The sequence below is a fragment of the Ovis canadensis genome, chromosome 19, assembly GCF_042477335.2.
Source record: "Ovis canadensis isolate MfBH-ARS-UI-01 breed Bighorn chromosome 19, ARS-UI_OviCan_v2, whole genome shotgun sequence".
Lineage (NCBI taxonomy): Eukaryota > Metazoa > Chordata > Mammalia > Artiodactyla > Bovidae > Ovis > Ovis canadensis.
Window position 1 is genome coordinate 24,253,167 of NC_091263.1, and position 12,680 is coordinate 24,265,846.

The window sequence follows — 12,680 nt, forward strand, 5'->3', positions numbered from 1 at the left end:
ATCCAGCACAACACTCAGCCCACAGAGCAGGTCTGAATGATTGGTGATGCCGCTGTTTAGAATGTACCATCATCTTGTTGAAATAACGAATGGAGTTTTTGAACTGAGGCTCGGTCCTGTTTCTGCTTTAGTCGGGCTCTCCCTCCCCAGCGTATGGCCAAAAGTATGTTTTCATCTCTAGCACTTACAAATTTTTTTCTGTTGGAATTCTCTGTTAACTGTCAGATTATTTGGCAATATCAGATGAGCCCCTTGGAAATCTGGGGCAGAGGTATTAGGGTGTGTGCAACTTGGTACTGCAAGTGATAATTAAAATGTTTTTACTTTCTATCATGTTACTTTTTAAAGTCTATTTTTACTTTTGGCTGTGCTGGGTCTTTGTTGCTGTGCACAAAGTGAAAGTGAAGTTGCTCAGTCGTGTCCGACTCTTTGGGACCCCATGGGCTGTGGCCTACCAGGCTCCTCCATCCATGGGACTTTCCAGGCAAGAGTGCTGGAGTGGATTGCCATTTCCTTCTCCAGGGGAGAATGGCAATGCCTTTCCTTCCGACCCAGGAATCGAACCCTGGTCTCCCGCATTGCAGGCAGACGCTTTACCATCTGAGCCACAGGCTTTCTTTGTTTGCGGAGATCGGGGGCTACTGTTCATTGTGGGTTTCTCATCGTGGCGGCTTCTCTGGCTGCGGAGGACAGGCTTCTGGGCGTGTGGGCTCCAGTAGCTGTAGCTCAGGGGCTCTAGAACTCAGGCTTCAGGAATTGTGGTGCATGGGCTTAGTTGCCCTGTGGCACATGGAATGCTCCTGGACCAGGGATCAAACTCGTGTCCCATGTCCCTTTCATTCTTAACTACTGGATCACCAGGGGAGTCCCATGTTACTTTTGATGTTTAGGATTGAGGTTAAAAGATGAACAGTGCTTTAAAATATATATGTGTAAATGCTGCAAATACATGGGTCTGTTTTTTTATGAGAAGCTTTGTTCTTCTCTTTGCGTCTATTTCTAATTTTCACTGTCTCTCTTTTGCTTATTTTTCTACCTGTATAGCCCAGAGCAGCTCATTGTTCTTTTCTTAGACAATTTCTACACCTCTCTCTCCTTTTCTCCCTCCGAGAGAAAAGATGCATGTTCAAGGTGTATCATTTGAAGACTAGAAACCATCTACTTTCCCTAGTATTTTCCAAAGGGCCAAGATCAGTCATAGGCAGAGAGAGTCCCATGTATATCTGAATGCCTTTGTGTGTGTCAGAGCATCTGTTTAACTAGTTCTAAAAAATCTTCATATTAAAACGTTGTCATCTCTTGAACAATTTTTTGTTTTGTCTTTCACATTCTCCCACTGTCTTTGCCTCCAATCCCCTAGTGTAACAGCACAGAGCAAGGAAAGAAATGGTAGGTCTTCTGGGGAGAGAGGTTACAGGCCTTCACAAGCAGGAAACAAGAATAGGACTCAAAGGCAGACACTGAGGGTGACACTTAAGAGTCTAGTGCTCAGGAGCCCAAGTGCCTGATTCCCAGTGTGAACGTGGGTTTTGGCCAGGAGTGAGGATGGCATATAGTGACCTCCGTGGTTTGCTTGTTTGTTGCCCAAGTGACCTCCGTGGTCCAAGCTAGCTATTTGATAAATCTCAAGAACCGTGAAACTTGTTCTGATTCAGCCAAACAGAGCCCCTCTCTGGGTGAAGCAGTTGAGCCCAGTTGACTTGGTTAAACATTCCTGAGATGAGGCACACTGACTTCCCTATGAACAGGACCAGGGGACCCACCACCCTCTCGGGGCAGACTAGTGAGACGTGGCCAGCAACCCGGCAGGGTCAAGGGGCATCTGTTCTGCTTAGTTTCCTGAAGGGGCTCAGGTTGAAGGTGGGAATCTTTAGTTCTTGAGCCTTAACCGCTTCACTCCCGGCAGGAAAGACCCATGCTCTTCCTCCCACATCTATTCTCCTTCTTTTCCTTTGGCTGGAATGTGAGTGGCAGTGAAATGAACTGAGCAGTGTCCTGAGACGATGCTTGCTTATTAATCTTCTGAAGAGGACCTAGTATCACTGTCTCCAAGCGCCTCTTGGAAACTCTTTGAGTAGTTGGTTGGCATCCCGTCATTTCTGAACAGGACAACTTTACTCTACACTTTTTATAGGAAAAGTGTTGAAAATCATCTGACTTGAAGCCAAAGGTCAGGAACCTAATGAAGAATTACATTCCTCTCAAGAAAACCATGACAATTTTTTTTTTTTCCTAAACACACAACCTACTTCTCTAAACAGTACTCCAGCCTAAAGTTAAGACTTATTTATTAACAATGGTCAACCCACATATCATTTCTCTTCAATGTGTTTTCTCATATCATTTTCCTCAAATACCTCAGACAACACCAGAGTCTGTAGGTGAGACAGACATACATCGTTGAGGAGAGAAAATAAAGTGGGTTATGTTCTTTTCACAATGTGAAATTATTTATGGGCCTCTGAGTATTGAATGTATAATTTGCTATTTAATTTTGTAATGAAACATGCATGTACCTTCTATAATGTTAATATCTTGAATATCACATTTCTTAAAAAGAACTTTTGTATGCATTAAAAATAATTTCCAAGTATCTAGCTAACTAGCTCACAGCATTCTAGGCAGGTAGAGCTAGGCTGAGATTTATGTCTTGATCTTATCTGATCTATTCACAGATCAAGCCTGAAATCCACCACCCCTGTCACTCAGCACGACTGAGGTTTGGAGAACAAGAACTAACATAAACAGAATCAATAACCCCAAATGATGATAAAAGCAAGAGACAAACCGAACACTACCCATTCACTTGTTTTTTGTTGTTCTTTTCTTTTAAAAAAAAATAAAATCCTAATTTACATTTAATTTTTTTAAAGTTAACAGAGAACTCAATTAATGTTAATACAAAAATGAATACTAAAACTGTGATACAAAACTCCAGAACCACAGAACACACTGGATTAAAAACTGTCCTGGCAAAACTTAGAACTGAGATAAGACCCATTTTCTCAGTTCTTTCAAGGGCCAAGCATTTCTCAGACATTCAGTACCATACTTTCCATGGAAGTACAGGCTATACGTCAGATCCATCTTGTTTCTATCCAGAGTTTATTGGAGGAGCCAGGAACATTTTGATCAGGACTCTGTGCATGTGTGTGTAAACACATGGTATGTAAGTGCCAGCCTAGGTGTATAAGTGTGTAAAGACATTATCTGTATTTTACAGTTTGCAGCAGTTTAGAGGAAGGTTCTGGAGAAGGCAGTGGCACCCCACTCCAGTACTCTTGCCTGGAGAATCCCATGGACAGAGGAGCCTGGTAGGCTATAGTCCATGGGGTCGCTGAGGGTCGGATATGACTAAGTGACTTCACTTTCATTTTTCACTTTCATGCATTGGAGAAGGAAATGGCAACCCACTCCAGTATTCTTGCCTGGAGAATCCCAGGGACCGAGGAGCCTGGTGGGCTGCTGTCTATGGGGTCGCACAGAGTCGGACACAACTGATGCGACCTAGCAGCAGCAACAGAGGAAGGTTCACTATACATGAACTATTTATAGTATTTATATACCATAAATACTACATAGGGTATTTTCCTATATGTACAGTAGTTTTGGAGGGAGACAGATTATGGTGACTTGGTTCATTCCATCTGCAGCTTGGCCTCCCGTAGGCAGCAGAAATAGGCCCAGTTTCTACAGGCTCCCTTCGATGCTTCTAGATCCACCTTGAAGAGGAGCAGTCATGTTAGCACTTGTACCTTGGAGGAAGTTGAAGGCCAGAGCCTGTTTACAATGAATCCTCTTGGTGTAGTTCCTGTGTCTTATTAATCTTAAGATTTCTGCTACTGGAGAGGCTGTGAGCGTATCACTGTGTCTCTAGGAAAAATGGAACTGAGGTACAGAGTAGAAAGAGAAGTTGTAGTTTGTTGGTTGAAGGTGTTTGGTTTCCAGACTTAAGTGCTAGAATACTGAATTTGTAAGGTATAGTCTCATTTAAAAGAGAATCAAAAGGACAAGGTGAAAGTGGAAATTATAAAGTATGGAAAGAAGAATGTAGGACTTTCTTTTATAAATAAGACATATCAATTGTCAGTGTGCTTCCCCAGGTGTCTCAGGAGAAGAATCCACCTGCCAATGCAGGAGACGAAGGAGACATGGGTCCAATCCCTGGGTCAGGAAGAGGAGGAGGGCATGGCAACCCACTCCAGTATTCTTGCCTGGAGAATCCCATGGACAGAGGAGTCTGGCGGGCTATAGCCCATGGGGTTGCAGAGTCAGATGCCACAGAGCACACAACACACACACACATCAGTTGTCAATGTTGTAACTGAATATTTTCCCATGTGAAGGGAACAGGGCCACTTAGACTTCTCTAATATGTTTGACTGTTAAAATATTTTTGATGAGTGTGTTACACATAAAGCATTTCATCCCGTTGTGCACAGCCACATTTCTTTGTTAAGATGTGTGCATGTTGCTGACCATCTTTCCATTATTCAGGATGAAATTCAAAGATGTCCCTTGATGCTCCTCTGCATTTAGTAGAATTGAATTCTTCATTTGTGTGTATGTTGGGGGAGGAAGCGGGGAGAGATTAAGCTGAACTGTTTGGAAGAAAAGTATATATTTGGTTTCAAGAAACTGGCAGTGAGAATAAACCACTGAAAATACTTCTGGATCAAAAAGATAAAAAACACAATAAAGCATGCTCATCTTCTTTTAAGCCTCAGGTGAGAAAAAAGCTAAACTTGGAACCAGTTGAGTAAGACAGTTTGATAGTCTTATGCAATGTTGTTTTTCAGTCACTAAGTCGTGTCCAGCTCTTTGCGACCCCATGACTGTAGCCTGCCAGGCTCCTCTGTCCATGGGATTCTCCAGGCAAGAACACTGGGGTGGGTTACCATGCCCTCCTCCAGGGCATCATCTGACCTAGGGATCAAACTCCTGTCTCCTGTGCACTGGCAGGCAGATTCTTTACCACCTGAGCCACCAAGGAAGTCCCTTTACTGAGCCATACTGCCTCTCAGTTCATGAGCTTTGTTTAATCAGGAACAGTGAGGAGTTGGTTCAAACTTCTGAAAGGATTGACTAGGGGATCCCAAGACAGACTGGAAATGCTCACGCTGTTCTCCACACATGAACAAGGAGTGCCATAGTAGATACCTGCTATGAATTGTGGGAAAACATTTTTTTTTTTAAATCAAGAAGAAACATTAGATTTGTTTTCTCTGCTTTTTGGTAATGATAAACAGGTAGAAATAACTCATGGACTAACATCTTCCAGGGAAAATAATGTAGGCATGTAGTGCTTGCTTCAGCAGCACATATACTAAAAACTGCAGGCAAGTATAATGCGTGGCCACGAGATACATAGTAAACTCTAGTTATCATTCATTTAATAAATACTGTGACCTTTTGCAGCTTTGAGGAGTTCTTAGAGTTACATCCTCATCTTGATCCATTGAAAGTAATTCAGCACCATTTTAAATGAAGGCCCATACCATATTATATAGTTTCATTCATTTTGTGGCTAAGAAATAATATTACTACGATGTTAAATTAGTGGTTAAAAGGATTTTTAAAAGCTTTAATATAACAGTGCATTACTGGTAATTTTTAGTGCAGTCACATGTAATATTTCAGTCATAAACTACAGTTTGCATGAGTTTAAACTGAAAATTACTCCTTACCTCTAGATAAGTCTCTATGAAGCCAACTTGGAAAAGTCTTATTATGTTTATTTTATTCCTTTTATGCAAACTTCAAATGGTTACTTTATAATCTTTCAAAGCACTTTTGGTAAGTCAAGAAATGCTTAGTTATTTGTACTGTTAATTTCTAATGTTCAAATACAAATTTTTTTGAAAACAGTTGTGGATGATGCCATTTGAATAGTTTATATCAGAGTAACAAATATCATTGCTCTCAATAATATTTACATTATTGATTCAGACAAGCTCCTTTGACTACCCCTGCTTAAGTGATGGATGTGTTTTTCCTGAATATGTCCTGCTATGAAATAAAAATAAACCAGCACTATGAAGAAATGCAAATGAAGTTTCAAAAATAATGGTTAAATAGCTCTTGTGTAACTGTAATGACACTTTAAACTGAGAAGTTCCCAAACCAAAAAAGTTAAAATTCCCATTTCCACCTCTTTTCCTCCAGTGTAAAAACCTTTTATTTAATGACACCATTAGTTTTGGTCAGCTTGCAGTCAAACATAAATCTGATTTTTAAAGATGTTCCTAATGTTCTGAATTTGAATTTATGTTCCTACTAACCCAACTCTATCCTGTTCTGTTTTACAATTTAAACATTTATGAATTTATGACCACATATCTTAGTGATTCTTTGATCTGTCCCTGAGTTACTGTGACTTATATACAGCTGTGCTAAATTTTCATTCATTCATACACTGAGTCATTTATTCACCCAACCAAATGCCTCCCAATGCCAGACATGGTTCTAGGCACCAAGGATACACTATTTAAAAAAGCAAGATCCCCACCCACATGGAGCTTGCAGTCTATCTCTCTGGTTAGTATGCTGAAATCTCACTCTAAATATTTTTCTCCTTAAAGAGCACTTTGCATACATGCTCAGTCGCTTCACGACTCTTTACGACCCTCTGGACTTAAGCCCACCGGGCTCCTCAGTCTGTGGGATTCTCCAGGCAAGAACACTGGAGTGGGTTGCCATTTCCTTCTCCAAAAGAAGAATTTAGTCTGAAGCAAATTCATCTTATGATCATGGGTGCCATTTCACTTCTAAGTGAACATTTACAGATGATTAGCAACAAATACAAGAAACAGATCTGTATGTTTAGCCGTTCTCCAATCATTTCATTGACTGGAGTTTATCAGATGTTCAGAGCTCAGGACTATTAGGAGAGGATTAATTAACATTGCTACTATTAGCATTTGTGTTCAAGTTAATATCTTAATTTCCCTTGTTACATAAAAATATGTATATAACAATATCTGAGTGGTTAAAAATGTTGGGAAGCTTTAAAAAAAACTCCTGGAGAATTGTTCTCATTTACAGTGACCAGTAGCTATTCATGCTATTATAATATTGTCAGACTTTATAGTGTTATAAGTGATTGAAGGGTCCTGTGACTGGGCTCCACCAAAATATATTTAATTCCTTTACTGTCAATGATCTTTTCATTATAAAGTGCAAATTTACTCTGTCTCCTTAATGCTCTGATCTTAAAATGTCATATCCGCATACCCAGATTGCTATATTTTATTCCATGTTAATTCCATGGATAACATTTACATTAATATTGAAGATGATATGATGCAGGTTTTCTGTGCTTTATCCTGAGGTGTGAGGCCCTCCAGCCAACTGAGTACAATGTAAGCAGAGACTGTTCACTTCTCTGAAAGGAAGTAAGCAGGCTGTTTGATGCCTGTGGCTTAGTGGGAAAATATATAAACTGGAGTCAAGAGTCACTTGAGGGATAGTTTCCTTATCTGTAAAAGAGGCAAAAAAAATTTTTTTGTTTTTCCTACATCAAAGTTTTATTGCAAAGACTAAATGAAAGAATGCAGAAATTACATCTGATTCCAGAAGCTATAACTGGTATTATTTCCATTTTCTGGTTTTGTCTGCTCCCTAGTATTATAATAATTGATGTATGAGTGCTTAAGGAAACAATATTTCTCAACAAGATTTGAATTATACACTTAAACTGCTCCTTTGTTTTTAAAGTGTTGTTTGCTTATTTTGGAGCTATAAGGAAACAATGAGATTCTCTTAATGACTAGCCACTCATATTAAACAACAGATGCAGTGATTTGGCTTCCTGATGACTGAATGCATACTGAACCCGGGGCGGGGGGGGGGGGGGGTGGGACAGAAAACCCACCTGGCTTCAGAAGTGATACATCAGACCTGAGAGACACCTTTTGAGAGCCATCAATCACAGCTGCTTCTATACTAGAAATGCACATTTTAGCACTTCCTCTGTGATTAACCAAAGCACAAGCCATTCACTGAAGTTCTCTGATGTGCAGGGACGCTGGTGGGAAATGAACAGGGTAGTGGAGCCCTTTCCTGTAATAATACAAGATGATTAAGAGGATCTTTAAAAAAATCAATTGACTAATCAATACCATGTAACTGCTTGGAACATTTTCCCCATGCTAATCAGGCATTAAGTTGTTTAAGCCAAACATCTCCAGTTTCCCCCAGTTACTCAACTGATTTACAAGACACGGTCGAGGATGTCAGTCTGCTGGAGCCAGATTCCAAAGCATCTGTCGTTAAAGAAAGATGGAAATAATTCATACACAGCTCTCTCTCACTGCATATTCAGAAGGCTCTCGAAAGGGAAAGTATAATAGGAAGTATTCTCCTAGTTTTAATGTAGTAATCCCAAATTCTAAACATATATAGAGAATAAGGGTGGGGACTTAATGAAATTCAGGACTGACAGAAGTCAAAATAACTATAGAAAATAGAAAATACACTCTATATATTTGCAGGCCTTTAAAATTTTGTTTTAACTTCCACCATGGTGAACAGCATACAGCAAACAAGACTGAATTCCAAACAAAGCAAAGGTATCCTAACAACACATGCGCAGTGACAGTATTACTTCCCTATATACTGCCAGCAATTCTAGTATCAAAACCATGTGTAAACTTTTTCTTGAATGCCACTGTGGGGGAAAAAAAAAAACACTAAGAAATAACTTTAAACAGGGGAAAAAACTTTTTTTATTGATATGTTTTACTTTGCTGGCAGACCAGAGCAAAGGTTTTGTGAACATTTAAAAGATGAAAAAGGTGAAGAATCCCAGAAGCGGTTTATCTTGAAGCGAGATAACTCTAGTATTGATAAAGAAGACACTCAGGTTGGTTCTCAAGTTTGAGAGTGGCTGACGTTGTTGTTTTGGAAGGTGGGCTGCCTGATGTTCTTGTCGTTCTTCCATTGTCCCTGCTCCCCCTCCCAAATCTCCCCTGCCTCTGAAGAGAACCCCCCCCCAACCTCCTGCCCCCCACCCCTGCCTCCCCCTTTGGCATTCGGTGGGTAGCAAAAGACCACGTCACGGTTGCTTCAGCGCTGGCTCTGTGTTGGGCTGCATGGGTGGTGCTTGGCGCAGGCTCTGCTGCATGCCTTGGGGGGGGTCGGGGTGCCGCAGGCTCTGCGCTGCTGGGAAGAGCTTTGTCAGTCGCATTTCCAGGTGTCTGTGTAACTCTGGCAGTCGTTCCCCTCCCTACAGCTTTATCCTTCCGTTGTGCACACATTGCGCTGGATTGTCAATATGGACCGCTGATCAACTGATGTAGCTGTAAACAACAAACCTTGTTATGGTGAGGCCAGGTGGATTTTGCAAACTCTCCCAAAATAAGTCTTCGCGACAAAGAACCGAGTTGATGTTGTAGTCCGCCACCCCTTGCTGTGTTTTAACTTCCATGTCAGCTGTTTGCTTGTTTTGCACGAACTGTAGCGGAACTTCCTCCTTCCCTGTTTCTTGCTTGTGACAAAACATCACATTGTTCTAGAATAGCGTTATTCACAGGAACTTGACAAGGCTAGAGAAACTTTCCTCCGGGTGGAGGGGGTGGGTTCCAGGGTGATGAAGAAGAAAACTAAGTAAATGGCAAAAGAAAACACATTTTCAGTGATAAGGAGAACCATAGAAAGTCATACAAATGCCATTCCAATTACGCTTCCTGTCTCTGACAATGAAAATAGAGCTTTTATGAAAATGACTTTGCTTTAGAATGCTGACAGGTAAGACAATCTGCATCACACTCAAGTTATTATTTTAATTACCCACAGTGAGTCACTGTGAGCCAGTATGTGCATCTCTGACACTTTAAAAAAAAGCAACAACAAAAAAACTGTCCATCATTTGTATCTCATTTCCTCCCACCGCCACCACCCCTGAACCACACCATGGCTTGAGTTGACTTTGACACTTGTGCCCAGGTCGTGTACTTAGTGGATGTTTGTTGAATGGATGGATGGATGTGGTTAGTGCAGGGCGTTCGGGAGAGGAATGGCAGGAATAAGATGCAAAAGCAATAGAAGCACAGGAAGTGACTCAAATAGAAGGCAGAAGAAGAGCAGTCCTCATGCTGGGTTCTTTGAATTGTTAGTTTCCTTGATACTGACCCTAATCCACAGACAGGCTTTTTGAATTCAGTTCCTCCTTTTATCCCAGCTGCGATTCACAGAAGAAGTCACTGAGTGAATAAAAACACAAATTAGGCTGCAGAGAAATGGCATCCACAGCTTCCTTTCTGTCCCTTCTTGCTCTGTTTCTCTGACCGCAAGTTTTCAAAGCCATTTATTCTCGTGACCACCTTGGACGCACCACTTCCTCTTTTCTCACCACCATTCCGCCTCTTCCTGGGGCGTCACATCTTTGCTAAGGAGATAGAACCCATCACAGAGCAAACGGGCTAAATGCCTGAGGCACATTCAGAGCTTACCTTCCAGAAACACCAAGCTATTTGCATCCCACAAGGAAACAGCCAGAAGTAGGAGCACCCTGCCATCACATGGCACACACCCCACACACATCACCCACCACGACTTCCTCGGGGACCAGAGGGAGTAAGACTTGTCAAGCCCCATTTATTTAAGTGAACATTTATTACTCTCAGCTGACAGTTTTTCTTGACTGCAGATTTCCAACGGCTCACCTTGGGTAACCCTCCTGATTTCTCTTTTCTGTTCAGCAAAACAGAATGCATCCATTTAGAGATGACAGACGAAGTAAATCAATTGAAGAGAGAGAAGAGGAGTATCAGAGAGTGAGGGAGAGAATATTTGCACATGATGTGAGTAGTTGTTTTCATTGCCTCTTGAGTGCGGTCCCTCAGTCAGCAGTAAGGCAGCCTCGTTCCCCAGACAGGAAGCTGATAGGAATGAGGGAAGCTGGAGGCAGGGAGCTGCCAAAGGGCAGCGGACCAGAGGTGCTTCTGGAAGACGACCTGATTCAGGGAAGTGATGGAAAAGGAGCCAGAGGTTTGTGTGTGTTCCCAAATACCGAGGTACTATTTGGGGTCAATAAAATGAACCGTAGATACAGAGAGAGGTTGCCAGCTTTGCAGAAAGCTCTTCATATTTATATTAGCCAACAGATATCACGAGGTTTTCTTGCTAAGACCAACATTGTGCAGGAGAAAGAATTCCCAAATAAGAGAAGAGTCAATTGAGCATACACACACAGAATTTTCTGCATTCTTAGCAATATGGACACTTTATTATATCAAAGGTAAATAAAGATACTCGTCCCCTCTCCCACCCCATTTTCTCCCACCCCAGATAAAATTTGTTCCATGACCCTTTTTCAAGGGAATGATCAGAAAACAATTTCTTTTGTTCATATCCCAATGAAGAAAATGTGGTTGGGATTTTTTTTTTTTATTCTTTTGCTCACTGTGGCCAAAATTAAATGTGATTAAATTCCATACAAATTAAAAGGTGAAAAAAAGCTGAATTTAGATGCAACAGAATGGAAAGGACAACCTGTTTCCATAGGCTTTCCCTTCTATGAACACATTTGGCAGCCTCTGAAAAATGCTGTGGGTTTTTCCCTCTGCAGAGGTATAGCCATGAGCACCTTTGTGTAGATTCTCTGTGGCCAACACCTCTGTCTTTACTAAGTCAGATGGGCATCTGACCTCCTCTGTGATTTGTTCTCATGATTTGTTCCTTAAAAAGCCATCTAGACACCTAGGCATCCATGCTTAACATGGAAGAGGCCTGCTATCCCCAGAGGTTTTAAGCCCAAGCTAGCCTCCCTGATCTTCCACCTTCTGCTGAATCCTTTAATATGAACTACAGAGGAAGTGACCCTCTGCACTTCTTTCACACGCATGTGGGTTTCTGTAATCTGCTCTAGAACCTCTCTGCCTTTTTTGATACATTAAAATACAATTTTGAATTGAACAGCCTGGTCCAAACCTTGCAAATTAGGAGAGTGTGAGAGAAGGAGATGAGGTAGCCATTGTTCAATGACGTCCAGGGACAATTCTAGAAGATTCTAGAAAATCCTTTTAATTATGGTCAGAATTCTTGATGCTGCAAAGGACAGCCTGACACGTGGTAGACCTTTCCTTGTGTTTGCTGGATACAAGAATGCAGTAATGAGAGGCTCTGTTCTAGTCATAATACTGTAATAAACCTATCTTGGACTGGAGCTAGAGTATTCCTATCAACCTTCAAAATGAGAAACTCTTCTGAAGGACAGTTTATTCTCTATTCTCTTTTTTCTCTCTCTCTCTTATACACACACAGACACAGACACACATTCTTCCTCTTAGTAAAATTCTGGCAAGCCATATAGTTTATGAATGAGTTGTTACATTGTAAAGCAAAGAGTAGTCACCCACATAATGTACAAACAACATTATGCTTTTTTTCTTTGTCACATTGCCAGACACTCAAGTGCCAGTCGACAGCAACTAGCATCACTGATGCATGCCTGTGATGCGAGTGACATTTGCCCTGCTAGCCTTCATTTCTGTATTTTCTTGCCCGTAGGAGGTCATCAAAGGGAGGAGGGGTCAGCCTGACTCCTAGTCCACAGCGCATTTCCCTCACATCCCTGTTTAGGAGATTTAGGAGTAAGGAACCTGGGTTCCAGGCTGAAGATTGGAGGCAAGGGTTCCTGTTTAAAGCCTCTGTGGCCACATGCTGTATTATTACTATTG

At 41.4% G+C, this 12,680-nt stretch overlaps 1 protein-coding gene across 25 annotated transcripts in view; it reads left to right on the plus strand.

Moving 5' to 3' along the window:
* The window catches only part of ARPP21 (cAMP regulated phosphoprotein 21), a 163,831-nt gene that overhangs the window by 63,536 nt on the left and 87,615 nt on the right, over nt 1-12,680 (plus strand). For 11 of the 25 annotated variants that reach the window (XM_069561364.1, XM_069561367.1, XM_069561362.1 and 8 more), the window contains one exon: nt 8,755-8,863. The exons of 3 other annotated variants lie outside the window; for them this stretch is intronic. In XM_069561364.1, the coding sequence (XP_069417465.1) occupies nt 8,755-8,863 (109 nt within the window). Of the gene's footprint in view, nt 1-2,675; nt 2,863-8,754; nt 8,864-10,700; nt 10,803-12,680 lie in introns of those variants that run through there. 11 more of the 25 variants (XM_069561354.1, XM_069561352.1, XM_069561355.1 and 8 more) reach the window with 2 other exon arrangements.